At 40.7% G+C, this 27,170-nt stretch overlaps 1 protein-coding gene across 3 annotated transcripts in view; it reads right to left on the bottom strand.

Moving 5' to 3' along the window:
- Nucleotides 1-1,356: 1,356 nt before the first annotated feature.
- TTC7B (tetratricopeptide repeat domain 7B) overlaps nucleotides 1,357-27,170 on the bottom strand; it is a 313,914-nt gene continuing 288,100 nt past the window's right edge. For all 3 annotated transcript variants that reach the window (XM_027844965.1, XM_027844966.1, XM_027844968.1), the window contains one exon: nucleotides 1,357-2,454. In XM_027844965.1, the coding sequence (XP_027700766.1) occupies nucleotides 2,233-2,454 (222 nt within the window). In that variant the 3' untranslated portion in view covers nucleotides 1,357-2,232. The remainder of the gene's footprint in view (nucleotides 2,455-27,170) is intronic.

Raw genomic sequence — 27,170 nt, 5'->3', positions numbered from 1 at the left:
GCATAGTTGGACTTGTCCTTGGAGGAGAGAGATCTGTTCTGTCTCTGGGCTCACATTTGGAGTCTTTCGTAGTTGGTAGGTAGGATCTGGCCAAAGCTTTCTGTTCTTCTGCCATGGCTGTAGGAACCCAGATTCACATCCAACACCATGATGAGGCATCTGAGCAGGGCGTTAATGGAGTGCCCCTACATCCCAATGCATATACTATTATTTTAACATTAATATCTTAAGCCAAACAAATGCATCTATAATGGTGGAATTTCCCACGTTAGCACAAGGCAGGTGGGAGAAGGAAATACAGATGTACCCCATAGAGTGTACCTTAAATCACCCCATAAATGTCAAGCCACCAATCTTTATTGAATGGCAGCAAGAGATAGTGAAAGTCAGAGGGCTTAAGTTAAAATCTTTGTTCTACCATAAGGTTTTGTATGACCTCGGGCAAGTGATGTAATGTCTTTGGGCCTGCTTCCTTCTCTATATAATGTAAAACGAGGAAGCTGGACCAGATGACCTATGAGGTCCCTTCCAACTCTTTTTTCTTCTTTTTTATACAAATGATGGATTTTAAAATCTTATTTAGTATTTTTTAAAAATTAAGCTGTCCATCCCACTTCTGCATTGAGCAAAAACATTTTAAAAACCCTAATAAAGCCCCCTGTGTAGTTTAGCAAAACAAATTCCCCCATTAACCTTGTGCAAGAATGGATGTCTCTTTCTGCATTTTAAGTTCTTCACTCCTCAGGAGATGAGGGTCATTCTTTTAGACTTGTAGCTTATCAATGCATTAATCAGAGTTCTAAAACCTTTAAAAGTTGTTTTTCTCTACAATGTTATGATCACTGTATAAATTGTTCTCTTTCTGCTCACTTCACTCTGCTTTGGTTCAGCGGCCTTCTCAGTTTCCACTGAAACTGTCCATTTAAATATTTCGTAAGGCATAATAATATTTCATTACATTTATATACCACAATTTATTTAGCCATGACTCAATAAACCACCCCAATAGTTTCCAATTTGGGGCTACTATGAAAAGAGACATTATAAATATTTCTGTACCCTTCTAATTTTTAATCTATGATCGTTTGGTCACCCAGGCAGCACAGAATTAAGGTCAGAGGAAAACAGAGGACACAGGTCTCTTTCTTCACCCTTGGGGGGAGTAGCCCACCCTTCCCCTTCGCCCTGGGCCTTCAGTGACAGAGGCTATGCTTACTCAAGGTGGTAGCTAACATGTAGCCTTGACAGGCCCCAGGCAAGCTGTTGAACTTCTGCCGAGCCATCGTCGCCTACTGAATCCCACGAACAGAGCTCTGAGTACCACTCAACCTCTTAAGAGATAACACAGGCCCAGACTCCATTTAAAAATCATTTTATTATTAACATCATCTTTCCATTTAGCCAAGTGTAGGTAATGTATAAGGAATGTTGGTAAATATTCCATTTGAAGCTTCTTTTTTTTCTTTTTACATATTTCCATTGATAAATAAACTCTGAATTCACATAAAAAAGTTAAACTTAAATAACTCATATTTCCTTCTCTGGTAACAGGCATATATTGGTAAAATATAAATATTCTTGGACTCAGGCTTTGTTCTAAATAAAGACAATTATCAGCCACGCATTATAATTATTGACAACAAAACCAAGAACTCATCAGCCGGTCTTCTGGCTTTGACTAGTACTGAGACAGGAAGCAGAAATGTCACATTTGGTTTCTGGGCCAAGGGTAGGAGTCAGGGTAATAGTGGGAAAGAGGGAACAGTTTTCATGACAGGTTTGCTAAAAATAATCTGTTCTGCCACTGAATTTTCACTTTGAATATCTTATTCTACATTTGCTGATTGATTCCGTAATCATTTTATACAGCACTCAGATGTCATCTAACAAAATATGGCACATAATCCATTTTGAACAACATCATTAGAATTGAAAACTACTATGAGGCAAAAACAACAACAAAAAAACCCCAAAAAAACACATGAATTGAGCATGATTTTAGTTTGGTTTGTCGTCTTGGTTGATCTAACATTTGTCTACAGCCTCAGTGATTCATTAAATTCCTCCCCCTGGCAAAAACTATCAAGTGTTTTCCCCTTCCGTTCTGTTAACCCCAATCTCCTCAGGGACTGAGGTTCCCTCCTACCCCCAACCACATAGTGTGGTTACACTGGCGTCTGTTAAGTGTGTCCTTGGCCTCACCTCCAGACGTTGCGGTAGGCCAAACCCCACTCAGAGCACTCGGGGAATGATGGTAAATGGGACAATGGGGCTGCTGGCCTCCAGCTCCAGCGCAGTCAGGAAGCACTCAGTAGCAGCAGTATCATTGCCCTGAGCTTGGAGGACCTCGCCAAGGCCATTCCAGACCTCATGGGCTGTCGAGTTCACCTGGACTGCATCACGGAGAATCTTCTCTGCTAAACTGTATCGGCCTAGCTGGTGAAGGATAAGAGCCTGTGGACAAACAGAGGGCAGAAGTTAACTCAGGCAGTTAAAATGAAAAGAAAGGACCTTTTCCCAGTGGAGGCCAGGGGCTGGAAGTGGAGATCCTATATGGCAAAACTCCACATTCTAACTCCACATGGTATCATTCTACTGGACTGAGGCCAACAGTGAAGGAGAAAAGGCTTTTCTCATAGGACAGGATGATTGCGTGAGACCCTCCAGATCGTTGTTCATGTCTACAGGGTTATACTTTTGCTTAAATGATAGTGACTCACATTCCTATAGAACTTTAAAGTTTACAAAGGGGACAAAGAGCCCAAATGTCATTGATACTCTATATGAGGCTCAGAGAGGTTGTAGTCACAAGAATATCACGGTTGGGATTCTGTGCCTAAGTCTTCTCACTCCACATCCAGTGTTCTTTGTATCTTGTTGGGCTACCAAATAAATCCAAATCCCCTTTGAGAATGTAGGGCTGAGGGGCAGCTAGGTGGTGCAGTGGATAGAACACTGGCTCTGGAGTCAGAAGGACCTGAGTTCAAATCTGGCCTCAGACACATAGCACTCACTAGCTATGTGATTCTGGGCAAGTCACTTAACCCCAAGTGCCTTACCAAATGAATGAATGAATAAATAAATAAATAAAAATCAAGGCAGCTAGGTGGTACAATGGATAGAGCTTGGGCCTTGGAGTCAGGAGGACCTGAGTTCAAATCTAGCCTCAGACACTCGACATTTACTAGCTGTGTGGCCTGGGCAAGTCACTTAACCCCGACTGCCTCACCAAAAAACAAAAAAAACCCAACCAAACAAAAACAAAACAAAACATGTAGAGCCATGACTGCCATCTTCAAAGCAGATTTTTCACTCCTAATTCTGATTATAAACTCCACACACATCCTAATGAACCCAACCACACATGGAACACCTGGCAGCTTCTGCCACCTGGCATCAATAAAGTAAGGATAGAACTCTCCCTGCTATGGTGGGAGATTTGGCTCTTGCACCTCAGGATGCCAATGGAAATATGGAAATCTATCACCAGGTCCAGGACAGTTATATGACCCATGCATCGGGCAGTGAGAGACCCTGCTCTAGGCCCCATCTGTGCCTCTGGGATTGAGGAAAGGACGACTGCACCTCGGGGTAGAAGGAGAGGGAGAGAAGCTCCCTTGCCCATCAATCGGAGTACAAAGAGTGCTAGATGTGGAGTCAAGAAAACAAGGGTCTGCTATTCAACACCTGTGTGTTCTTTGACAGATCACAACCTCTTTGGGTATTAGTTTCCTCACTAATGAAAGCGTTGAACTAATAAACAAACTCTGAAATGACAAAACACACCACCTTCCTTTCAATAGATGGGTGGCTATGGGTGTGAAATGTTGCCTATGCTTAAATGTAGTTACTATGTCAGCAGGTGTGTGTTTTGGGGTGGGGATGCCATAGGGAGAGGAGGGGAATGACTGTAATGTGAAAACAAAAGCTCATCAAGAAAGCTTATTCCTTGAAAAAGTAAAAAACAAAACAAAACAAAAAAGATTAAGGTGATCTCTAAGGTCCATGAGACCTCTACCATTCTATAATCTAAATATCACATAAAAGAGGGCATTGTTGAGAGTAGAGATTGGACGTTACTTTAGAAATATTTCTTTCAGGGTTTACCTTCTGACTTACATGTCCGTGCCAACTATATCCCCTTCCATTCTAAGTCTATCAAGCAAGCTGCATAATACAACTTTATGAAGAAAGTAAAAAGCATGGTTTCAGCAGAAGTCCAAAGATGCCACTAAAAGTTAGATGTCCACCAAATGTGTTGTGCTAGAAAGGCACTGTAAGAAAGGAAACAAGTATTTATTAAGTGCCAGGCACTGTGCTAAGCACAGAAATATTAGCTCACTTAAGCCTTACGATAATCCTGGGAGGTAGGTGCTGTTATTATCCCTAGGGGAAACTGAGGCAGACAGGCGTGAAATGACCTGCCCAAGGTCACATAGCTAGCAATTGTCTGAGGTCAAATTTGAACTCAGGTCTGTCTTGACTTTAGGCCCAATGTTCTACCCACTGTGCCACCTAGGTGCTTTAGTTGGTGCTATTTATTCCAACTGCAATTCTGAAGAAACCGAGAAAAGATCAGAAAAGTAGTCTCGCCATCATGGAGGGTATCATCTCCCCCTCTTAGTGAAAAGCAAAAAGGGAGCCTTCATCATCATATTATTGACAAAGAGACCTTGACAATTTTCAAATTGGAGCCAAGGACAGAGTATGGGTTTAATCTGCATCAAATAAGCTTAATGCAACTATGGAAAATGAGGCTAGTTCTCTTGGCATGGAAAGCAGTGATTCACTAGGGACAGGGGGGAGGAGGTTCTCCTCCAGCCTACTTCCCTCACATCCCCCAAGCAGGACAAGACCACATTGACTCTGCCTCAAGGCTTTCAATCTGGATGAAATCAGGCAGGCGGGAAGTCAGTACCTACTATGTGCTTAGTTCTGAGCTTCAAAGATTCTCCATTTCCATGCTAATACTCAGGATCATAATACAGATTTAGAATTGGAAGGAAACTTGGAGGATGCTGACTGGTGATACTTACTTTACAGATAAGGAAACTGAGGGCCAGAGAGTTTAAATGACCTCCCCTAGGCCACATACATAGTGGGTGACAAGACAGAATCTGAATCCAGGTTCTCTGGTGTTCTTTCCACTGTACCACACTCACTCACATTTGTATACTCTTGCTTAAAAGAAATCTGATAAAACAAAGATCCTGGGGATAGCAGCAGACTTACTGGGGTGGGGGTGGGGTTAGGAAAAAAGCCACTGACTACTCCCTGTATGACTTTAGTCAAATCACTTAACCTCTGTGGCCTTCAGTTTCTTCATCTGAAGAATGACGGGTTTGGCTTAGATCATCTTTCTTTAAGGTCCCTTACAGTTCTTAACACTGTAATGCAAACAGATAAAGGAAGGGGTGATTATGCACTTTGCAGAAAGTTTGTACACTTTGGCACATTTAAAACAGGCCAATATATAGGAACATACCTACTGTGCAAAGTGAAGCCACCTATATGTACTGGGCTCTGCTGAATGTGGATGGTTTCATGGAGGCAGGAATGCCAGCCAATGATGTTGAAAAATATGCCCAGATATGACAGAAGGGAAATTCCTTGTTTTCTCAGCTGCATGCTTGGCTATTTTTGGTACGTCTAGGTCTTGTGTTACAAATATCAACCTTACTTCAAGAGACACCGCAAAGACTTTGTGTTCCTGGGCAGAAAGGGAAAGCTTTCTTTGGAGTTTCCTCTAGCTTAACACTCCTGGGCACTGATGGAATTATCAGGGTACTCTGGGAATTTGACAAGTCTATGGTTTCCCTTTCATTTCCCCAACCATTAATTACTGACTTTATTGCTTCTTCCCATGGTTTTGACTTAGTGACTGCTTTCCCTGAAAGCTCCTGATTCTCTGTAGGCTGCCTCTTTGATATACAGACAGGAACCACTGAAAGTTAGAATTGGAATGGATATTAAGACATAGACCATCAGAGCTGGAAGGCACCTTAAGGAGGAGCTGAAGGACCCACAGCTAGGACTAGCATCCAGAATTTTGGATAGCCGAGGCAGTAATCTTTTCACTATACCATCCCTGATATTCACTTACTGATGGAGAGCCTCTTCTTTCTGCTGATCTGGCTGCAAAATGATTGGCAAACCCAAGGACACAAGCAAAGTAAATGGGCTTCTTATCCTGATAACCAGAAAATGAATTACTATCTTAGAAGGCAAAAAAAGACAGAGAGCTCCATCTTCATGATTTCTTGCAGTACCCAGCCAACTGCTTAATGATGGTAAATGGAGATTTGTAGTCAATTTATTAACCACCAGAAATGGGCTTGGAATGGAAATGGTCAGACACCAAGCTTTTTCCAGCATGGGCATGGCCTGCCCATTTCTCTGCTGGAGGTTTTTCATTAGAATGTGAAAATCTTCTGAATTCTGAAGTCTCAATGCATAGATTCATAAACCTGTACCACATGCAAGTCCTTACAAACTGGAAAAAAAAAAAAACCAAATCTTTCCAGGCAGGACCGAACAACCAGTCAATTTAGGCACGAGCTGAGCTAAGTGGCTGATCTTTTTACTATCTAACCTCATGATTCTGGTGACCTCACCATCTTCTATCTCTCTTCCAGCAAATATTACTGGAAAAGTCACTGCAGACTTGATCCACTATAAATTCACACAATATAGCTTCAAGTAGGCCTTCCTAATTAGATGGAAAATCATTTCTTTACCTCTCATAGGCCCCTACTACGCTTACCACAGCAGCTGTTTCAAAACTCTCTATCCTCAGCCTCCTAAGTCTACCCCCACAAAGGGCCTCACCTCCTACTTTGATGAAACTGATGCCATTCATCTGACCCTCCACATCCTTCCTCCTCCAAAACTCAGAACCTCTCTGTATCTTCACCTACCATCCCTTCCTCATTGGCTTCAATCTCAGAGAGTGAGGCAGTCTTCTTCTCTGCTGAGGCTAGTCCCTCGGTTTGTGCATTTGATTCCACAACCACTCTTTGATCTCCTCTAGGACCCTGCTCCATGGGTGTATATGTATGTGTACAAATAGGCAGATATATGTGAGTATGTCTATATATGGGGATACGTACATATATCCACACCTATCGATATGTACATACATATGTTAGTTCCTTCCCCAGTGCCTACAAACATGTTCGAGATTCTCCTGTTCTTTAAAAAAAACATAATTTGACCTTGCTGTATATCGCTTCCCTATCACTGTTAAACTTCTAGAAAGAATAGTTATCGTCAGTGGAAAAAGTCAGTGCTTTTTCCTTTCTTACTCTTTGCAATCTCACTTCTGCTGGCACTCCTCTATTGAAACTGCTCTCTCCAAGGTCATCAATGACCTCTTGGTCTCCAAATGCAATGTACTTTTATTTTAATGGATAAAAATCTGAGGGTTTTAATATACTGAAAGCTCAATACTGAGACAACAGCATGTCATTAGGGTGACCAAAAATAAGGTAATAACAATCAGGTGTTTTGTTTGTTCAGTCATGCCCAACTCTTCATGACCCTGTGGACCATACTGTCCATGGAGTTTTCTTGGCAAAGATACCAGAGTGGTTTGCTATTTCCTTCTCCAGTGGATTAAGACACAGAGGTCAAATGACTTGCTCAGGGTCACACAGCCAGTGTCCAAGGCTAGATTTGAACAGTCATAGGTCAACATTATCACACAATCCAAAACAGTGGGAAGATTCTTAGATGACATCCGTTCTAACCCATCTCTGACCAAAATGCCTGCTACAAAATCCTCACAAGGACTCAATATCTTTTGAAGATTTCCAAAGTTTACCTCCTGAGGCAGTCTATTCAATTTTTATATAGCTCTAATTTTAGGAACTATTTCTTTATATCAAGTTTAAACCTCTTTAAACTTCTAACAATTCATCCCAGACCTCCTCTCTACCCCCTACCAATATACCATGGTCAAGCAGAATAAATATGATTTTTCTACTATGCAAGAAATCATGTGAGGCAGCTAGGTGGCACAGTGAATAGAGCACTAGGCCTGGATTCAGGAAGATCAGAGTTCAAATCCTACCTCAGACACTAGCGATGTGGCTCTTGCCAAGTTAACCATCCTCTGTCTGCCTCAATTACCGTAACTGTAAAATAAGGATAATAACAGCACCCACCCCAGTGTTGCCATGAGTCTCAAATTATATGATATCTGCAAAGCACTTAACACAGTGCCTGGCACACAGCATGCTCTCTATAAATGCTTATTCCCTTGCCCGCCAAATCCCTTTTCTGAGAATCTTTGGAAAATCCAAAGACGTTACTATGTCTCCTAGTCTTTTCTTCTTCCAGGCAAATTTTTCCACTTCCTTTAACTTGTATGGCACATTTTCTAGTCCTTTCATCATCCTTTCACCTTCTTTTGAATACACTCCAGTTGTCTTTCTTCAAATGTTGTGCCCAGAAGAAAGCTCAGTAAATGAAATACTAGATATGATCTGAATATGGCAGAATATAATGGCACTATTACTTCCTATAATAATAATAATCAGTTATATTTATACAGCATTTTAAAGTTTGCAAAGTGCTTTACATTCAGTGTACTTTTTTAAGTCTGCATTTTCTTTGCCTTTTTTTCTTCCATATTTCACACAATGCAATTGCTCCTTATAGATCCCCTCTCTTCTCTTAGCTGCCATGCCATTCCTTTCTCTTAGTTCTCCTAACTGCATGATCTATTCTTTTGCTGGTTTGTCATTAGCCTTCTACATGCATGTGTCCCATAAGGCCCTGGCTTAGATATTTTCCTCTTCTCCCTTTATGTTATCCACCTGTAATACTGTCTAATTGCATGGTTTCAGTCAACACAATATTCAGACAACCACAAAAATCTATATAAATACTCTGAATCCATACACTAAGTCCTAGTCTTGCATCTACAAATGACTACTGGCTATTTCCATCTGCACTGACTTGCTGGCATCTAAAACTCAGTATGTCCTCAAATGAACTAATTTTATCATCTTTCTCCCCAAATCTTCCCTCCCTTCCAACTTTCTTAATGCTATTGTTGGCACCAGCTAGCCTTGAAATCCCAGAGTCATCTTTGACTCAGCTTTCTTTTACCAATCCTCATCTCTTGATCAGAAAATGTCTCCCATCAATTGGTTGCCAAGTTCAGTTGAGTCTTCCTCCACAATATTTCTTATACCCATTCTCATCCTTTCTACACACATGATTACCACTATATTTCTGCCTGCCATCACTTCTCACCTGAACCATTATAATAAATTCCTAACTAGTCTCCCAGCTAGCTACTTGGTAGCATTGCTGCTGCATAGGAAGTCAGTACCATGGCCAGCAGTAACAGCACAGCCAAGAACAGCTAACTCATTCAGCACTGAGGTATGGGAAAGCAGAGGACCAAGTGAGGCTCAGAGGCATCAGCATTACTTCTGAGCATCTCCACCCATTTCCTTACCATTAGTTGTAGATGAGATATTTGAGGACGAGGTATTATATTTAACTCTGTACCAGCAGATTTCACCAAACTACCTTACTTTTGTGCCTTCTGGTGACTTGGATTGCTCACAGAGCAAACCTCTGATTCCAGAAAACCAAAATTCTTAGTCTGGAACTCAGGGTCTTTCACAGTCTGGCTCCAAACTACTACCCTTTGCATTTCAGCTCAACTATACAACTAATTACTCCTTATTTCATCTTGAACTTAATTCCTTGCATTTGCATAAGCCACCTCTCAGGACTGGAGTATACTTCTTCATTCTCTTGGTCTATTAAAATCCTTTTCTTCCTTCAAAGTCCAATTTAGGTGCCACCCTCTTCCTTTTAGAATAAAAGATCCTTGAGGGTAGTTGTGGTGATTCCTTCCTTTATATCCTCAATACCTCTATATAATAGATGGCTTAATAAACTGGGTTTAACTGATTTACCTAGAAACGTCCAGTCTATGTACTTTGAACTCTGACTCCAAAAAGTTAGGAAGGTGGCAGCTATTTTGAGATAAAAAAAAATGTCAAGTTCAAAGTTTCCCAACTGAGTTAATTTCTAAAGATAAAGCTTCTTATGAAGTACTACAGACTTACCTGTGGCAAGAAATTCATTATTAGTAAGAGAAGGAAAAAGCCAGAGTGTACCCTGACATGTCACATGGCATGACTAGTAGACTGTGACTGAGGAGTCCAAGGTCTGTGCCCTAGCTCTAGGAATACGTGCTGTGTGCCCAGGCACCAGTCATTTAACTACTCTGAACCCTGGCTTCCTCACTTGTAAAAAGATCAAACTTGTGTTATCTATAAGAACTGTCATATACAACACATTTCATAAAATGCTAAAGTGCTACAGAAATAGGAGCCATTGTTGCTTATATTGTTGTTGTTTTTCTCTAGTCAACAAGTACTTACTATGTGCCAGAAACTATATGTACTAAGTACCAATGATACAATGAAAGGCAAAACCAATCTCTGCCCTCGAAGAGCTCACATTCTAACAGGTACAACATGTAAGCAACTATGTACACAGAAGATATCCAGACATGAATATATGTCGAATGGCAAACCAGAGGTAATCGCAGAGGGAAAGCACTGGCGTGGAGAAGAGGGGAAGGCACACCTGGGAAAGGTTCTTTGAAGAAGGTAGGATTTGAGCTGAGTCTTGAAGAAAACCAGGAGGCATAGGGGAGGAAGGAGAGCCTTCCAGGCATCATGAACAGCCAATGAAAATGCAGAATCAGGAGAGTCTCAGGTGTTAGGAACAGTAAGAAAGTCAGTGTCACTAGGGTCACAGAGAGTTTGGGGATGGGGGTAAAGTGTAAGAAGACTGGGAAAGTAGGACAGGGTCAAGTTGTGAAGGGGCTTTAGCAGCCAGAGGATTTGATATTTGGCCTTGGAGGTAACAGGGGGCCACTGGAGTTTACTGAGTACAGGAGGAACGTGGTGAGATGAGAGCTTTGGGAAGATCACTTTGGCAGCTGAGTACAGGATGGACTGGAGTGAGGAAAGATCTGAGGTACAGATGCCAACCAGAAGACTACTGAAATAATGCAGGTGTGATTAAAACAAAATCTAGGATAAAATCACCCCCCAAACCAGCAAATCAAAGTTCTCAGGGAGCACTCACCAACGTATGAAGCTGCCTTTTAACTTTTCTCTGCTTACAAAGGGAAGGGGTTTTGTTGGTGCTGCTGTGTCCCCCTCAGGTATGGTCCTGGTTTGCTGACACTGGATCAACTTAAGCCTACCATCCCCTGAGCTACCCAGGAAATCTGAAGTTCTTTTTCCCATAAGGCCTTCCTAGACCAACCCCGTACCCACTATTGTCCCTTCCCCCAACTATAATAGACAACTGTCTATACATGTAGGCTCTTACTTCATGCAGGGCTCCCTCATATAGGTGGTTTTTAAACTTTTCATGTTTCTGTCCTATCTTTCCAAGAGATGCTACAGCAGTTAGTTCTCCAACAGAAAGGTCTCTGAATGGAGGCTTAGGTTATCAAATGCTGGGGACACTACAGACTGGATTCATGTTTTAACTGTGTGATTTGATCTCTGAGGTTCCTCCCAGCTGTGGGATTCTATGGTTCTATAATATCCTACTTTACAGTTATGATTACATATACACACACACTCTATATACACACATATATGTATGTACATATGTTGTGTGTGTGTTTATAAATCATATTTCCTTTTTAGATTTTAGATTATTGAGGAGATTGAATTATTTGAGAAAAAAGAGGATTAAAGCAGAGGGAAGACCTTTGCTTGCAGTGGATGAGATGATTACAAATGACAATGAGAGAAGGCAGAGCTGCTCAATTTTTATTTTGTTTCCTCTGCAAAGAAAAATGACCTTTACACTGGAAATGACAATAAAAATGACTAACGGAGAGGGGATACGCAACATAAGTAAAGAGACAGCAAGAAAACACTTGGCTGCTTTTGATGAATTCAAATCACCTGACCCAGGTGAACTACTCCCTTGTGTCACGATGTGATTACAAGAGCGCTTCTCAGTGATGAGTGAAAGATTATGGAAAATGAGAGATGCCACCAGACTGGAAAAGGGCAAATATGATTCTGATTGTCAAAGAAGGGAAGAGAACAGAGTCTAAAAACTGTAGGCCACTAGGTTTAACTTAGATTCCTAGGAAAATTTCTAGAAAGAATCATTAAAGACATGTTTGTCAAATGTCTAGAAAGGGAATCAATGACTACAAAGAGCAAGTATGGTTTCTTTAAGAACAGGTTGTGCTAGGCTGACTTCATTTCCTTTTTTGACAGGATTACTAAACTAGTAAATGAAGGAAAGGCTGTGGATATAACTTACCTAGATTTCAGCAAAGCTTTCAATAAAGTTTCTCAATTTATTCTTGTGGATAAGATGGAGAGATGTAAATAATACAATCAGAAGAATTCAGAAGTGGTTGGATGGATGGTGTCAAAAAGTAGTTGTTAATGGATCAGCATCAGGGGGGCCAGTGGAGGGCTCTGGGCTATTAACATTTTTATATCAGTGACTTGGATAAAGGCATAAATGGTGTGCTCATCATCTGCTGATGACTCAAAGCTGAGAGATATAGCTAAAGTGCTGGATGATAGTGTCAATCCAAAAGGATCTTGACAGGCTGAATCTAATAAAATGAAATTCAATTGGGATAAATGCAAAGTCTTACACTTAGATACATAAGATCAACTCCATAAATATAAGACAGAGGAGATATGAAGAGACAGCAGTTATTCTAATAAAGATTTAGAGGTTTTAAGAGCTAGAAACAATGAATCACCATTATGATGTTGCTGCCAAAAAAAACCCCTTATGCGACCTAGGACTTCATTAGGTGCACCAGTCATAACCTTCTATTGGAAAGAAGAGGGATATGATGATCCTACTGTACCCTGTGCTGGTCAGACCTCCTCCAGAGTGTTATATACAGTTCTAGGCACCATGGTTTGGTAGGACAATGAGAAGCTGGAGAGGTCCAGAGGAGGGCAGCCAGGAGAGCAACGGGTGTCTATTGAGTTCATGACCTAAGAAAGTCAGCTGAAGGAACTGGGCATGTTTAGCCTGAAGAAAAAAAAGACTCAGGAGGAATGTAAGTGCTGTGTTCAAGGATGTGACGGGCTGTCCTGTGGAAAGGGCACTGGACTACTCCATTTGGCCCTATGGGGCAGAACCAGGGTGAAAGCTGTAAATGGGCAAAGTTAGACTGGATGTCAGGAAAACAACTTCTAACGATGAGAGCTTTCTGAAAGCGAAGTGGGCTGCTTTAAGAGATGATGAGGTCCTCATCTTTGGAGGTCTTCAGGGAGAAACTGGAATAACCAACTTTGATTATGTTATAATGGGAATTGTTTAGTGTGTGGGTTTGACTAGATGCCCCCGAAGTTGCTTCACACCCTCAAATTCTGTGATTCTGACGAATGACTGGGATGATCAGGAAATGTTTCATGGAAAGGGTGGCATATAACATGAAGAAAAGGCTTCTGAGGGGTGAGGGGGAAGAGGAACTGCATTCAGAAATAGGGAAGAATCTACATAAATGCACCAAAGACCACGGTGGATGTTGAGTCCAGGGAATAGCCAGTAGCCCAGTTTGACTGAAACATCGAGATCCTGGTGGGAAACAGTATGAAATAAAGCTAGAAAGATAAGCAGAGAGGAACAAATGTCAACCTGGAGTGTCTGTATTTTATCCTAGGGGTAATGGGGAGCAAATGAAGGTTTTGAAACATAGACTTGCACGAGGACAATTAATAAAATTTGTTGAATAAAATTCTGGTCCCATATTTCTCGTCTTCCTCAAAATATCCTGAGTACCCACTCTGTACAGGGTATTGTGCCAATAGAGAAAAGACCAAGATCTGGTCCACGCTCTCAAACGGCTTCTAGTCTAGGTGGGGAGATGAGGGAGGGAGGGGAAGGACAAGGAAAAGTTAAATAATAATGAGATTTAAGAAACATTTCAAGATAATAATTCACAAGGGAATACGGTGTAGTAGGGAGCAATAAAGAGCCAGGAGATCAAAGTTTCAGCTCTGCTCCTCCTACCTCACTTGACCATGGCTGGGCAAGTGACAACCTATCTGGGCCTTGCTTTGTTTTCTACAAAAGGGAGTACTGGTATAAGTCAACTACACCATCCTCATGGAAGATCTCATCCCTTGAATTCCATTATTATGCTCTCTCCCAACCTCATCCTCCTTGTCCTGGCTATAAATAAGGGTGTCACAAAAGTTTTCTCTTCTGTTGTCTCTTTCTGTTGGTGACATCTATTTCCAAGGTTTCCATGATCAATTCTATGTAGATGACTCTCAAATTTGTATGCAGCCCCAATTTCTCTCTTGAATGCCAGTCCTGCATTGCTAACTGTTCACTTAGATGACTCATTGATACCAAAAATTCAATTAGTTCTGTCCAAAACAGAACTACTTCTCTTTTTCCCTACTACCAAATTTCTTTACTTCTGTTGAGGTTGCCAGCATCATTCCAGTCACCCAGTCTAGTCTGTAAACCCTAAAGAATTATCTATCTATTACATATAACACATCATCACCATCACATATCATCAGGGACAAGTGGTTATCCAACTCCTTATCAAAACACCTCAGTTCACGAGAACCCACTACCACCTCCTGGCGCAGCCCACTTCTGCACAGATTTCTAAGTTCTCCCTTATATCAAGCCTAAATCTATCTTCTTTTTCTCATCCCTCCTAGTTCTGGCCTCTGGGACCAAGCATTCCAATCCCTTGATGGTAACAGTTCTTTTTTATCTATTTTTTTATTAATTTATTTTGATTTATCAACAATCACTTCCATAAGCTTTTGAGTTTTAAATTTTTCTCCTCCTTCCTCCTTCCTCCTTCCCCCTCCCTCCCCAAGATGGCATGCAATCTGATCTACACAGACATTCCTATTAAACATATTTTCACATTAGTGATGTTGTAAGGAAGAATTAGAACCAATAGGAGGAACCACCAGAAAGAGGAAACAAAACAGAAGAAAAAAAATAGCAAATAGTATGCTTCAATCTGCATTCAAACTCCACAGTTCTTTCTTTGGATGTGGATAACATTTTCCATCATGAGATCTTTGGAGATGTCCCAGATCCTTGCACTGCTGAGAAGGGCTAAGTCTATCAGTGTTAGTCATCATACAACATGGCTATTACTGTGTATAATGTTCTCCTGGTTCTGCTCACTTCACTCAGTATCAGTCTATACAAGTCTTTCCAGGTTTTTCTGAAGTCTGCTTGCTCATCATTTCTTACAGCACAATAGCATTCCATTCCATTCCATTCATATATCACAACTTGTTCAGCCACTCCAATTGATGGGCGTTCCCTCAATTTCCAATTCTTCGCCACCACAAAAAGAGCTACTATAAATATTTTTGTACATGTGGGCCCTTTTTCCATTTGTATGATCTCTTTGGGATACAGCCCCAGAAGTGCTATTGCTGAAGGATATGCACAGTTTTATAGCCCTTCAGGCATACTTTCAAATTACTCTCCAAAATGGTTGGATCATTTCACAACTCCAACAATGCATTAGTGTTCCAATTTTCCCACATCTTCTCCAATATTTATGATTGTAACAGTTCTTGAAGTAGACAATGATCACGCTCCCCCTACAGTCTTGTCTTCTTCAAATTCAATACCTTCATTCCTTCAAGCAATACTCAAATGACATGATCTCTAATCTCTAAACATTCAGCTTTCCAAATATGCAAAAGGCACATTACTTCAGAAGGATAAGAGGAGAAAATACCAATTTTGTTCTTGCCTTTCCTAATTTTCAGACGTCTAGAATAACTGGAGGTTAAGAAAGAGTGAGTAGTGTTGGCTCTTTTAAAAAGAAGGGTATTACAAAGGAAGTAATTTATTAGTCCTTTCCTTCAGTGACAAGTGAATGAATACTTCAAAAAGTTATAATTATTATAATCAGGTGTTTTGTGCAAATGAGACAATCACAGTGATGCACCAAGTTGAAAATCAAAGATTAAATTAAAACCTACTATGTTCAAACAAGACACGTTGGATTTGCATGAGTTGATGATAACTGAATAGTGTTTTTGAAAAAACTCTAATTAAAAACAAACAAACAAACAAATGAACACAAATAATTAAACTTCTTACCTATAAAATGCTAAGGGAGCCCATGCACAGGGCACAAGTCCTCTTAAATATTTCAAGACTATTTTCTTCATATGATTTAATTCTATGACATCAAATTGCAGTTTTATTTTTCCAAGTACATGGCTTATGTAGTCCACTGGTAACATCCTGTTTGGGCTATCTGCACTTGCAGCATAAATTCAAATAAACTGCTTTGGGAAATTTTCAGAATTACCAAGGGAGGCTGCATAAAATGCAGAGGCAACACTTTTGAAACCAACCCAGAGATATTCTTTCCAAGCCAAAATTTACCATTTACCCAGGAGAAGCAATTGTAGTTTTAAAAAAAATCCTATTTTCCAAAGCAGACTGACTACTTAAATATATTGACAAGGTGCTATTATGTTTATTCTCCTAGCCAGCAAAAAAAAAAATCTCAAAATTTAACAGCCAATGAAGAACAAAAAAATTACTCCTCTCATCTACTTCGGCCTTTATTCTGCCAAGAATGATCAAACTACTCAGGCTGACTCAAGCTATCCAGTGATACATATACACATCGAATAGAACAGAATAGAATAGAACAAATGCTTAGAGTTGGATGAGGCATCAGAGATGGTCTAGTCAAACCTTTTCATCTTACAGAGGGGGCCGCTGAGCGCAGAGAGAAAGAAAAGGCAGCTTCCCCAAGGTCTCCCAACTGGGTGATGGCTGAGCTGAGTCTTGAAATGAGGTTTTCTGACTCCCCGGCCAGCGCTCTGTGTCCCAAAGCAGAAGCAGCAGTGACGCGCCGTCACCAGCCCACACATTCCGAGGTCAGAGTCCAGTTCTTAGCCAGCTGCTCATGCAGCTTGCCTGCACCTACTCATCTGGCATTTCAGCACTGGTCTGCTCATTAATAGGGCTATCAGAGTAGGTGGACTCCTCCATGGTGTGATACAATGGCACGCCCCAAAAAAGTTGTTCTCCCCCCAAAACTAACCTTTCTACCAGTCCTGTCCTGGTATCTGACATTTCATTAGAATCCTTCTTTGTTGGTTCAGGTATTGTCTCTAGGAAATCCCTCTTAAAATTGGTAAATGTGTTCATGGGGAGGCAAAACAAATTAATTTATTGTCACTTAATACCTTAATGTGGTATCACTATCAGAAACACATCCACAGCAAAAGCCCTGAACATATGGGAGGAAGGAGAGGTGCATTTGATGGAGGCATGGGAGAGAAGTGGAGAATCTCAGCATTTCCAGGCTGCCAGGCTTACTGCGGTGAGGTGTTTGGGGCCACCACCAGGGATCTTCAGGGATTAGCAGAGCAAAAGTCAATTCTGAATTAGAAAGGACACTGAACTAGTAGTCAGAAGACCTGGATTCTGAGAACTAGTTCTGCATCCAGTTAGCCAGTCCTAAAACTTTTGGCAATTCACTTTCCCTATATGAGTTTCATTTTTCTTACCTGTAAACCAAAGAGGTTAGCCCAGCAGACCTCTAAGATCCCTTGCAGCTTTGACATTCAATGTTTTAAAATTTTACATTCTAAGAACTCTTTCAAGTTCATAGGTTCTATTTATCATTCTGTATTCTAACACAATTTCCAGATTTGACATTCTAGGATTCACTGAAATGTAAATTTATGAGTATCAGTCCTGACCACTAATTAACACTAAAATCTGCCCCTAGCTTAAGGCAGTTTGGGAGATATTTGTCCAAATTTGGAAGGAAGCAGAATCACAGGCATATGTGTCTTCCCCTGCAGTCGAATCCTCATTGCTAGGTCTAAACCTCCTGCTTTGCAAAAGCATTTCAGAAGAACCTAGCTGGTGCTAAACTTGATGCTTGTTTTGACTGTGACTGAAGTCAGGCTCACTCTAACAATAACCAAAAAAATATCCAGTGTTATTGGTGTTTGTAATCTCTGAAGAAGCATACAATCCTAACATGGGCTCATGTTTGCCTGTGTGGTGTCACAATGGGAAAAAATTTCAGTGTGACTGTGTTTTCAAAGATGTAAAAGATCCTAGACCAGTTTTGCTGTCTATCTGGGCTGAGTTCTTCACCCCTTCCTTTCCCCTGGTCACAATACAGGGACAAGCCACTTGAGGCAGTCACAGAAAGATGACTATTGCTGCCACAGCCCAGGGAAACAATGTGACAGCAGAGAATCTGCAGGAACGTTACCTCCCCTCCAGCCCCACAGCTGATCCTGATCATTTCTGTCTTGGAGGTGGACCAAGGCCAAAGGGCTAACGTAGAATTCCTTAGCCTTGGGGGTAAGGGCTTCTACTAAGGAGGACCTCTTCCAACACCTCACCAGAGAACAGGGGTGAACCTAGGTTCTCAAAAGCAATGGCAGTGCATAAGCCCTGGTGGGTTCTACCAACCTGAAAAGTCTTTTAGTATGGACATTATGGTAGACCATGCTATCAGGGTACAAACCTTGGTAGGTTGGAGGAGATTCACCATCAGAAGGCTAACCCCTAGGTGAGAAATTTTTTTGGTCATATTAATTCATGAATTTTTTTTCTATTAAGCTATGAAGGGAGCATTACACTGATGAACTCATCGATGTCTAAAAATATTATCAGAAGGCCATTTACTGAGGAAAGACTTCCAATATCTTCTCTGACCTCACAAAAGCATCTCCTGTGTCCCTATTGTCTGTACGCTCTATCACCAAGGATCTGTTAGCTCAAATATGATTCATATAGGTTGCAGATTGGCTAGGGAAGAGAAACATTCCTGGCAGGAAGAACAGTATGGTATACAAGCAGCAAGATATAACGGCAAAAAAAACCCAATAGATTTGGAGTCAGGAGACTCAAATTTGAATGCCTAAGTTGCTATTTACTGGTGGTATAGTCTTGGTAAGTCGATCTCTCTGGGCCTGAGTTTCCTCATCTCTGATATCATGCGCCTAAATGTTCTCTAAGATTTCTCCCAGTTCTGTCTTTTTTTTTTTTTGTGTGAGGCAATTGGGGTTAAGTGACTTGCCCCAAGTCACATAGCTTGTAAGTGTTATGTGTCTGAGGCCGCATTTGAACTCAGGTCCTCCTGACTCCAGGGCCAGCACTCTATCCACTGCGCCTCCTAACTGCCCCCCAGCTCCATCTTTTGATTCCATGTAGCGGAAGCTAGAGATTCAGGCAAACTAAGCGTTGCACTCATATTCATGGAAAAATTAAAAGAACCACAGGAAGGGTTCCAGCATGTTGGGTAGATCTTCTATAGGAGATAGATAGATGAACAGCTATGCACAAGGACTCCACAGGATGAGAAAGTATGGGTGGTTTTTTGCATTGAGGGAGAGACCATCCATGATGATGACATCAGGGATCCATTAAAGTACGTATAATTTCACTCTCTCCTCACCTTTTTCCCACAAAAGGCAGACACAGTTAAGTGGCACAATGAATAGAGTACTGGACTTTGAAGACCTGAATTCAAAGCCTGCCTCAGAAACATTACTAATAGTCCCTACCTTACAGGGTAGAAATGAAAATTAAATGAGATAGTATTTGTAAATCTCACTCTAAACCTAAAGTGCTACCTAAATGCTGGTTGTAATAATAATGATGATGGTAAGAGCCCACTCGGACAACATCCTCCTTACAGCTTGCAAGGGGCACAGTGGGGCCCTAGGCATGGGTGACTGACTGCCAGAATTGGCAGGTGGGGAGGAGGGAAAGGCAGGAGGACTGTCCAACCATTTTCAGTTTTCAGTAAGACTTCAGTTGCCATTGCAGCCAGGTTCCCTATCCTTCATCAACCTCTATATCCATTAAATCTTATCAATTTTTTCCTGGGAATTTATCTCCTTAGAGGATGGTAACGTCCTCAAGAACAAGAATTACATCTAACTCTTTTTTCTATCATTCACAGGGAATATAGCCTTTCACATAGCAGGTGCTGGATGCCCTCTAAGAGTCTGTTATTTAATTAGCTAGACCAGACTCTAATTCAAGTTAAGTGACATTGCTATATGATGAGCTAATACTAATGACAGTTCTCATTTATATGGATCTTTACAGTTTACAAAGCATGGTCCTCAAAATATCTCTCTGGGAGGTAGGTAGAAGAGGTATTATTTGCCCACTTGACAGATAAGGAAACTGAAAGCTCAGAGAGGTAAAAGAACTTGTCCAACATCACACAGCTGGTAAATGACAAAGCAAGGTTTTAAATCCAACTTGACTGCAAGTTCGGTATTTCTCCCACCACATTCTGCTCAATGATATGAACAGGACCTAGAGGATTAGAAAATCCAAGAGCCCCAAGGTCTACATGGGCACTGAGTAGCTGGGGTGGCTCTCAGTCCCCTTGGGGGGACTCTGTAGGAAGGGGTGCTGGGATGCCCTGATCCTGATGCTAACTTGGGACACGGCTGACTCTGGCTCCCTGTCATCTCTGACATTTCTAATACTACCTTATGCAGAGATTGTTTTATAGTTTACAAAGCGCCTTCCCTCACAACAACTATTTGATACAGCCAACAAAAGAACCCCTGAATCTCTCCTGAGATGGTGAGGTTGTATGGCGAGTGCAAAGAACACTCACCTGCCAATCAGAGGACATGAAAATGACTCACAGGGCAAGTTCCTTCCTCTCCCTAGTGATCAATTTCCTCACAGCCAAGATTAAGATATTCTGAACATGTGCTTAATAGTCTGTGGTCCCTTCCATCTCTAATGAACTATGAACATTATGGTTACAGCTGTCTCAAGAAGAATACTATATGTTTATAAATAGTAGACCTTAAAGATAATCCAGTCCAACCCTGTCATTTTACAAATGAAGAGACTGAGGCTCAAAGAGGTTGAAGTGACAGACCAGAACTCAAACTCAAGTCTTCCTTTTCATTTCTTTCATATGTAAAATGAATCCAAGCAGACTAGGTATTTTAAAGCTTCAGGGTGAAATCTTTTAGCTAAAATCATACTTTATGTATGTTTCTATGTAGTGCTTTCCACTATTACTGATAATACTCAGTAATGCTACTGTAACAAGAAGCAAACCCTGAAGCCCTCACTGGGTCTGTTCTTTCAAAGAACAGCCATCATCTTAAGAGTTTGTACTTCACACTGCTTCCTACTTATTTAGTGATTGGGAATAGGGAGAGACAGATAAAGTAGAGACAGTGACAATGGCACCCAGTCCACAAGAGGGTTCATGAATTACCATCATCATTTTGGGATGGCAGGAACCAGGTGCCTTCCAAGGAAACTAGGCCTTACCAGGAAATGCCCAATGAACTAACATCATGGCAACTGTGGTTCTTGAAAAGGCCTGGGGGGCCAGCCTCCCCTCTCTCCCGCCTCCATCTTTATTCAAGAAGCTATTTTTCTCAAAGAGTGCTTCTATTTACAACTCCAATAGAGTAGGCTAGCCTTACACATTCAAATGAAAGCTCTAAATTCACAGGAGGCACCCTTTGAGAGAAAGAAGGGGATGCCTGGCTCTTTTATTGCCAAATAGATCCAAATACAGTAGTAAGGCTGTTTATTGAGTACATCCTTCAATTTTTCCCATGGTCTTTTTGCTCCTTGTAAGACAGAATTCTATTATGAGAAACCTAATTAATACCTATAACTGTATGCTAATGAAATGAATTTCACCAAGGCCAGATGGGTTGTACCTTCAGAATGGCACAATGGTACCTTCAGAATGGTACCTTCTTTTATGGCACAATGTGATAGTATTTACTGCATTTAACCTAAATAAGATTGTAAAAGAGCAGCTTTTGTCAACTGAGATTTCTCAAGAATCTACTTATGAGTAGCAGAAATAAGGATGGAGCTGTAACTTGCAGTACAAATATTGGTGCTGTATACAACAAAAGATAATCAGGTTATGAAACTGTAGTCCATGAAATTCATTTATGTGGAACCTTGGGCTGGAAAAAAAACTCCATCTTTCCTATGTTAATGAGACGGATCAGGCTGGCCTGCAGTACTCTCAACAGTGAACTCTAATTTGGATGTCTCCAACTGAAGACTGCTCATATGTTTACAATACTTAAAGCTTAAAAATTTTTTTATAAACAAATCCATCAACAAAAATCAAATAAACATAAAAATAAGGAATAAAATTTTAAATAAACCCTTGGCATTTGACAAAGAATAATCAAGCAAATGAAGAGATCAGTAATAAGATGTGTGGGCAGCTAGGTGGTGGGCTGGACAGAGCACTGGGGCCTAGAGTCAGGAAAGCCTGACTTCAAAACTGGCCTTAAGACACCTCTGAGCTGTGTGACCCTGGACAAGTCATTTAACCCTGTTTGCCTCAATTTCTTCACCTGCAAAATAAGCTGAAGAAGGAAATGGCAAACCACTCCAGCTTTGCCAGGAAAACCCCAAATAGGGTCACGAAGAGTCAGACACGACTGAAACAACTCAACAACAACAATAAGACATGCATTTGCTTTGTGTCTCTAAATCTATCTGAAGTTCTATCACTATTGCCTTCATTTTTCTTTGTTCCTTCCTTTCTTTCTCATATAGCTGTACTCAATGTGGACGAACCTCTGGTCTGCTGATCTCACTTTGCCTCACTTCTGACAGGTCTTTCTGTATTTTTCAAAACTGTCATTTTTTGTTGCTGTGCCATTCTATTATACTGATAAAATATAATTTATATAGTCATCTCCAAATTATGGATATAAAGATTATATCCATTTTTTTTGCTATTACACATAGAGTAGCTATAAATATTTTGATATAAGTCCTTTTTTCTTTTTAATGGTATTTTTTGGATAGAGTCTTAGCAATGGATCATGGCTTTGTGACAATATGTACTGCCTTACTGTTCTCCAAGAAGTTTGCACTGGTGCATATGTAAATATCTATGTATATAAAAGATACATATAGAGTAAATGAAAGGCAAACCCAGAGAAGAGGCAGGGGCAGGACTAAAAAAGGCCTTCTATAGGAAGTGGACAGAGGTGAGGAGGGAAAGTATTCTAGGGATGGGAAAAGGCAGAGTGAAGAGAGAGATAGTATCATGTGCTAGGAGAACAGCAAGAAGGCCAATGTCACTGAGTTGTAGAGTTAGTGGAGGTGAATAAAGTGTAAGAAAACAGGAAAATTAGGAACAGGTCAGGTTATGTGAGGCTTTAAAAGACAAAAGATTTTATATTTGATGCTGATGGTAATAGGGAGTCACTGCAGTTTAGTGAATGGGGGAATAGCATGTTTAGACCTGGGCTTGAGAAAGAAGACTTGGGCAGTTGAATAGAGGATGGTCTGGGAAGAGACTGGAAGCAGGGAGGCCATCTGGAGGTATTGCAATAGTCCAGGCATGAGGTGATGAGGGCCTGCACCAGTAGGGTATGATATTGATGTAGTTTTTTTTTCTTGATTTGCATTTCTATGATTATTAAGGAATTTGAGCATCTTTTCATGAAGTTATTAACAGTCTGTATTTCCTTCTAAAATTGTTCTTGTTTTCTGATCGTTGCTCCCCTGTGGAGTATGTTTATGTTGATAGATGTGTTTGACTTCTTTATAGATTTTACATCTTTTCTTTTGGTTTTATAAATATTGCTTGCATCTGAATTTTATCAAACCTTGTGATTTTCATCTGCAATAATTTTTACTTATTTAATAAAAAAGGGTCCCTAACTGTTCATGGTTGAAACAAATACGTTATTCCTTTTTAATATATTCTTTAATTTTTCTTAATTTTTTTTTGGCTTTTTAGTGAGGCAATTGGGGTTAAGTGACTTGCCCACGGTCACACCGCTAGTAAGTGTCAAGTGTCAGGCCAGATTTGAACTTGGGTCCTCCTGACTCCAAGGCTAGCGCTCTATCCACTGTGCTACCTAGCTGCCCCTTATATTCTTTAAATTTAAAAGATATTTAGATCACTGATCCAGAGTTGACTGGTCAAACATTTTCCCTCTCTGCAGTTTGTCAATCTTCCCTATTTCCCAACAACTTTTACTCAACAGTGATTGAATTGCCCCATCTTTTTTAAATCATGGCATTAACAAATACTAACTTCTAATGTGCAGGGTGTCCCAAAAATCTTAGTGCAGTTTAAAGCTTCAATAATGAAAGACTGTATTAAGATTTGGGGACCCTCAGTAGACTGCCTTCTATTTCTGGGTTCTCTCTTGTGTTCAATTATACTATTCTATTTTTCCAGTGTCTGCTTTTAAAAATAAGATTTTGTTATATGTTTTGAAATCTAGAATAAGAACTCCTTTCTCAGTTTTTGTTTTTCTAGTTAGCTTGATTCTCTTGTCCACCTTTTTTTTATAAAGTTAAAAAAAAGAACACAACCTTACCCTACCCCCCCCCCAAAAAAAAGCTTTTGGTATGACTTTTCATATGACTTGACTTTTCATGAAGTAGTCAATCAGTGTTCTGACTGGTACTGTATTAAAACTGCACATTGATGAAGGTGTGAAAAAGAGGAAAAGCAGGCACAGCTGGTAGCCAATCAATCAATATTAAGCCCCTACTACATGCCAGACACTGTGCTAAGCCCTGGGGATACAAAGAAAGACAAAAACATGATGCCTGCCCTCAAGCAGCTCACATGACAGGGTGGAAGAAAGATTATATTTGTCTTGCTTGGCCCAGGGAGCAGACCTAGGAGGATTAGATGGAAGCAGTAGAGAGCCAGAGTTCAGATCACCGTGAGGAAAAAAATCAGAGTGATCCAGAAGCAAAATGAGCAGCCTCAGGAGGCGTGGAGCGTTCTGTCTTGGCTGGAAGCAGTGCAATGCCTGCTTGTCAGGGGGATTCTAGAGGGGAGGCCTGCTCAAGCAGAGCCTCTACTGGATCACGTCTGAGCTTTCTTCCAACTCAGAGTCAGTGATTTTTGTACTGTCTACTGCCACAAAGGGTTAAGGAAGACCGTTTCAGAAAGCATGTGAGGCAAATCTCTGTACAGATGAGAAATGCCAGACCTGGTCAGCATCAATGTTTTTAAAAATGTTCTGATCAGTATTAAATAATAGTGCCTCTTGATGGCATTCATCAAAACCAAGCTTTCTGCCTTTATCACGAAACTTCCGTGGGCTTTCAAGACCAGTTTCTGTCACCAAGAAAGCTGGAATTCATGAAGAGTTGCTGATTAATTTAAGCTGCTGATTCCAGGGTAGAAGAACCGTGTGGGAGGAGACTGCACCTAAGGAACATTTAAAGGTGACAGTTCCATCAGGTTTTGCCAAAAACACATTATGAATTTTAAAATTCCCCTTTCTCTATTACAACTAACTGATTTAGTTAAAAATGAACAGTTCAAAGAAGCCTGGACGACAAAATAACCAAAATTCTACTCTTTCTGGGGGCGGAATGCATCTTATCCAGTGGATCCCCTGCTAGGGCACAATAAAAATTGGCTGGGAAAGTGAAGGACAAAGGAAAAGCAAAGAAACATCTATCCTGCTAATAATATTGTCTAGAACTCCTATCCTCCTGACCGAGAGATGGAATTTGCCACGTGGGAGAAGAAACTCCTTTTTTCTAACAATCTAAACCCTTTAAGGATAATGAACCAAATGAGGACTTGAGGGTCTCTGAAGGGTCTTCATTATAAAGGAACTTTCCACTTATTCAGCTAAACAAAGGCAGAATTTGGGACCCTTTCCTACAAGGGGTCAATAAGTAGTAGAGTTAAAAAGGGATCTTAGAGATGATTTAGTAAAATCTCATTTTACAAATGAGAAAACTGAGGAACAGAAAATAGAAGTGACTTATCCAAAGTCACACAGATATTTAGTGTAAGAGCTGAGACTGGAACTAACCAAGGTCTCTCCACTTCTCAGGTGGTTGTGCACATGACAATAACAGTTTGTAAGGGCTTTGTTGTGAGGGGGATGTCCAGCCAAGAGACGAAGGGAGCAGAGGTTCTAGATCTTAAATCCTTCCAAGAAAAACAAATGAGTTCACCTTCTCTCTGGTTTGTGTAGTAAGCCATTAAAGTAAGACTGACTGAATAAGAAATAAACATAATGCTCCTGAGTCACCATTTCTCAGGCCCTTCCATCCTGAGGGAGGGTTCTTCAGTGGAGTCAAGTCAAATGCTGCAGTGTTCTTTTTTTTGCTTAAAATCGAAACAAAATACTACATGACAACATAAACATTACACACACACATGCACACACACACACACACACAGTGCTTGAAGAAAGGAAATAAGTGAGTGGGGGGGTGGCTCCCCACCAGAAGGAGTAAGAAATCCTAGGTTCCCCTTTTCCTGCCTTGGGTTTGTTTCTTTGGTGCACACGAAAAGCAGCTATCGGGTTCTGAGGATGGCGTGCTATAACCTGGGAAGTCAGGGACACTGTACTGCTTTCCACAAATTACTGGAAATGGCATGAAAAAATACCCAGCATAGGAAAGGGGGTTTGTGTTGCTGGTTTTGATTTTAAATCAAGAAACTCAGCTTTTGGCCCAATTTACAGTTTATATATTTTTAGAATTCAGTGGGCTACCAGGATACTTAATTATGTTTTTCCTGGCCAATATAGCCATAGACCTTTGCCTCACTAGGCCATCATAATCCAAAAGTAGACCAAAATCAGCTAAAAAACTCCTGGATAGTGCTGCTTACATAACACACACATACACACAAATATACATATACATATATATACAAATGTCAAAAAAGGCTATTTCTGCTGGGAGGCAATTGATGTCTATACCACATATTTTTGTATCTCCTTACATTCCTTCTGTCTAGAGGCAAATCTGCATCTTCCCAATAATATGTGGGATTACCGGGAACAATTTGCTCATTGTGTTCATGTACATGTGAGGTGGTTGCTCCTACAACAAAAAAAATCATTTAATCTAACAGTATATGTGTCATACTTTAGAGAGGGAGAGAACTCCCTCCTAAGGAAGAATTAGAGAAGGCTTCCCATTGGAAGTAACACATGAGTTGAGCCTTGAAGGAAGTGCATGTCAGGCTTGGGAGAGAGCCTGTACAAAGTTATGAAGATAAGAGATGGAATGTCAAGCTTGGAGAACAGCAAGTAGGCGGGTTTAGGTGAAATACAGATTGGGTGAAAGGTCTTAACTGGCAAATAGAAGGGTTTATATTT

This window comes from Vombatus ursinus, unplaced genomic scaffold (assembly GCF_900497805.2).
Source record: "Vombatus ursinus unplaced genomic scaffold, bare-nosed wombat genome assembly UNPS02014945.1, whole genome shotgun sequence".
Classification (NCBI taxonomy): Eukaryota; Metazoa; Chordata; class Mammalia; order Diprotodontia; family Vombatidae; genus Vombatus; species Vombatus ursinus.
The sequence above is the reverse complement of the archived record's forward strand: the minus strand, read 5'-3'. Positions and strand labels throughout refer to the sequence as shown.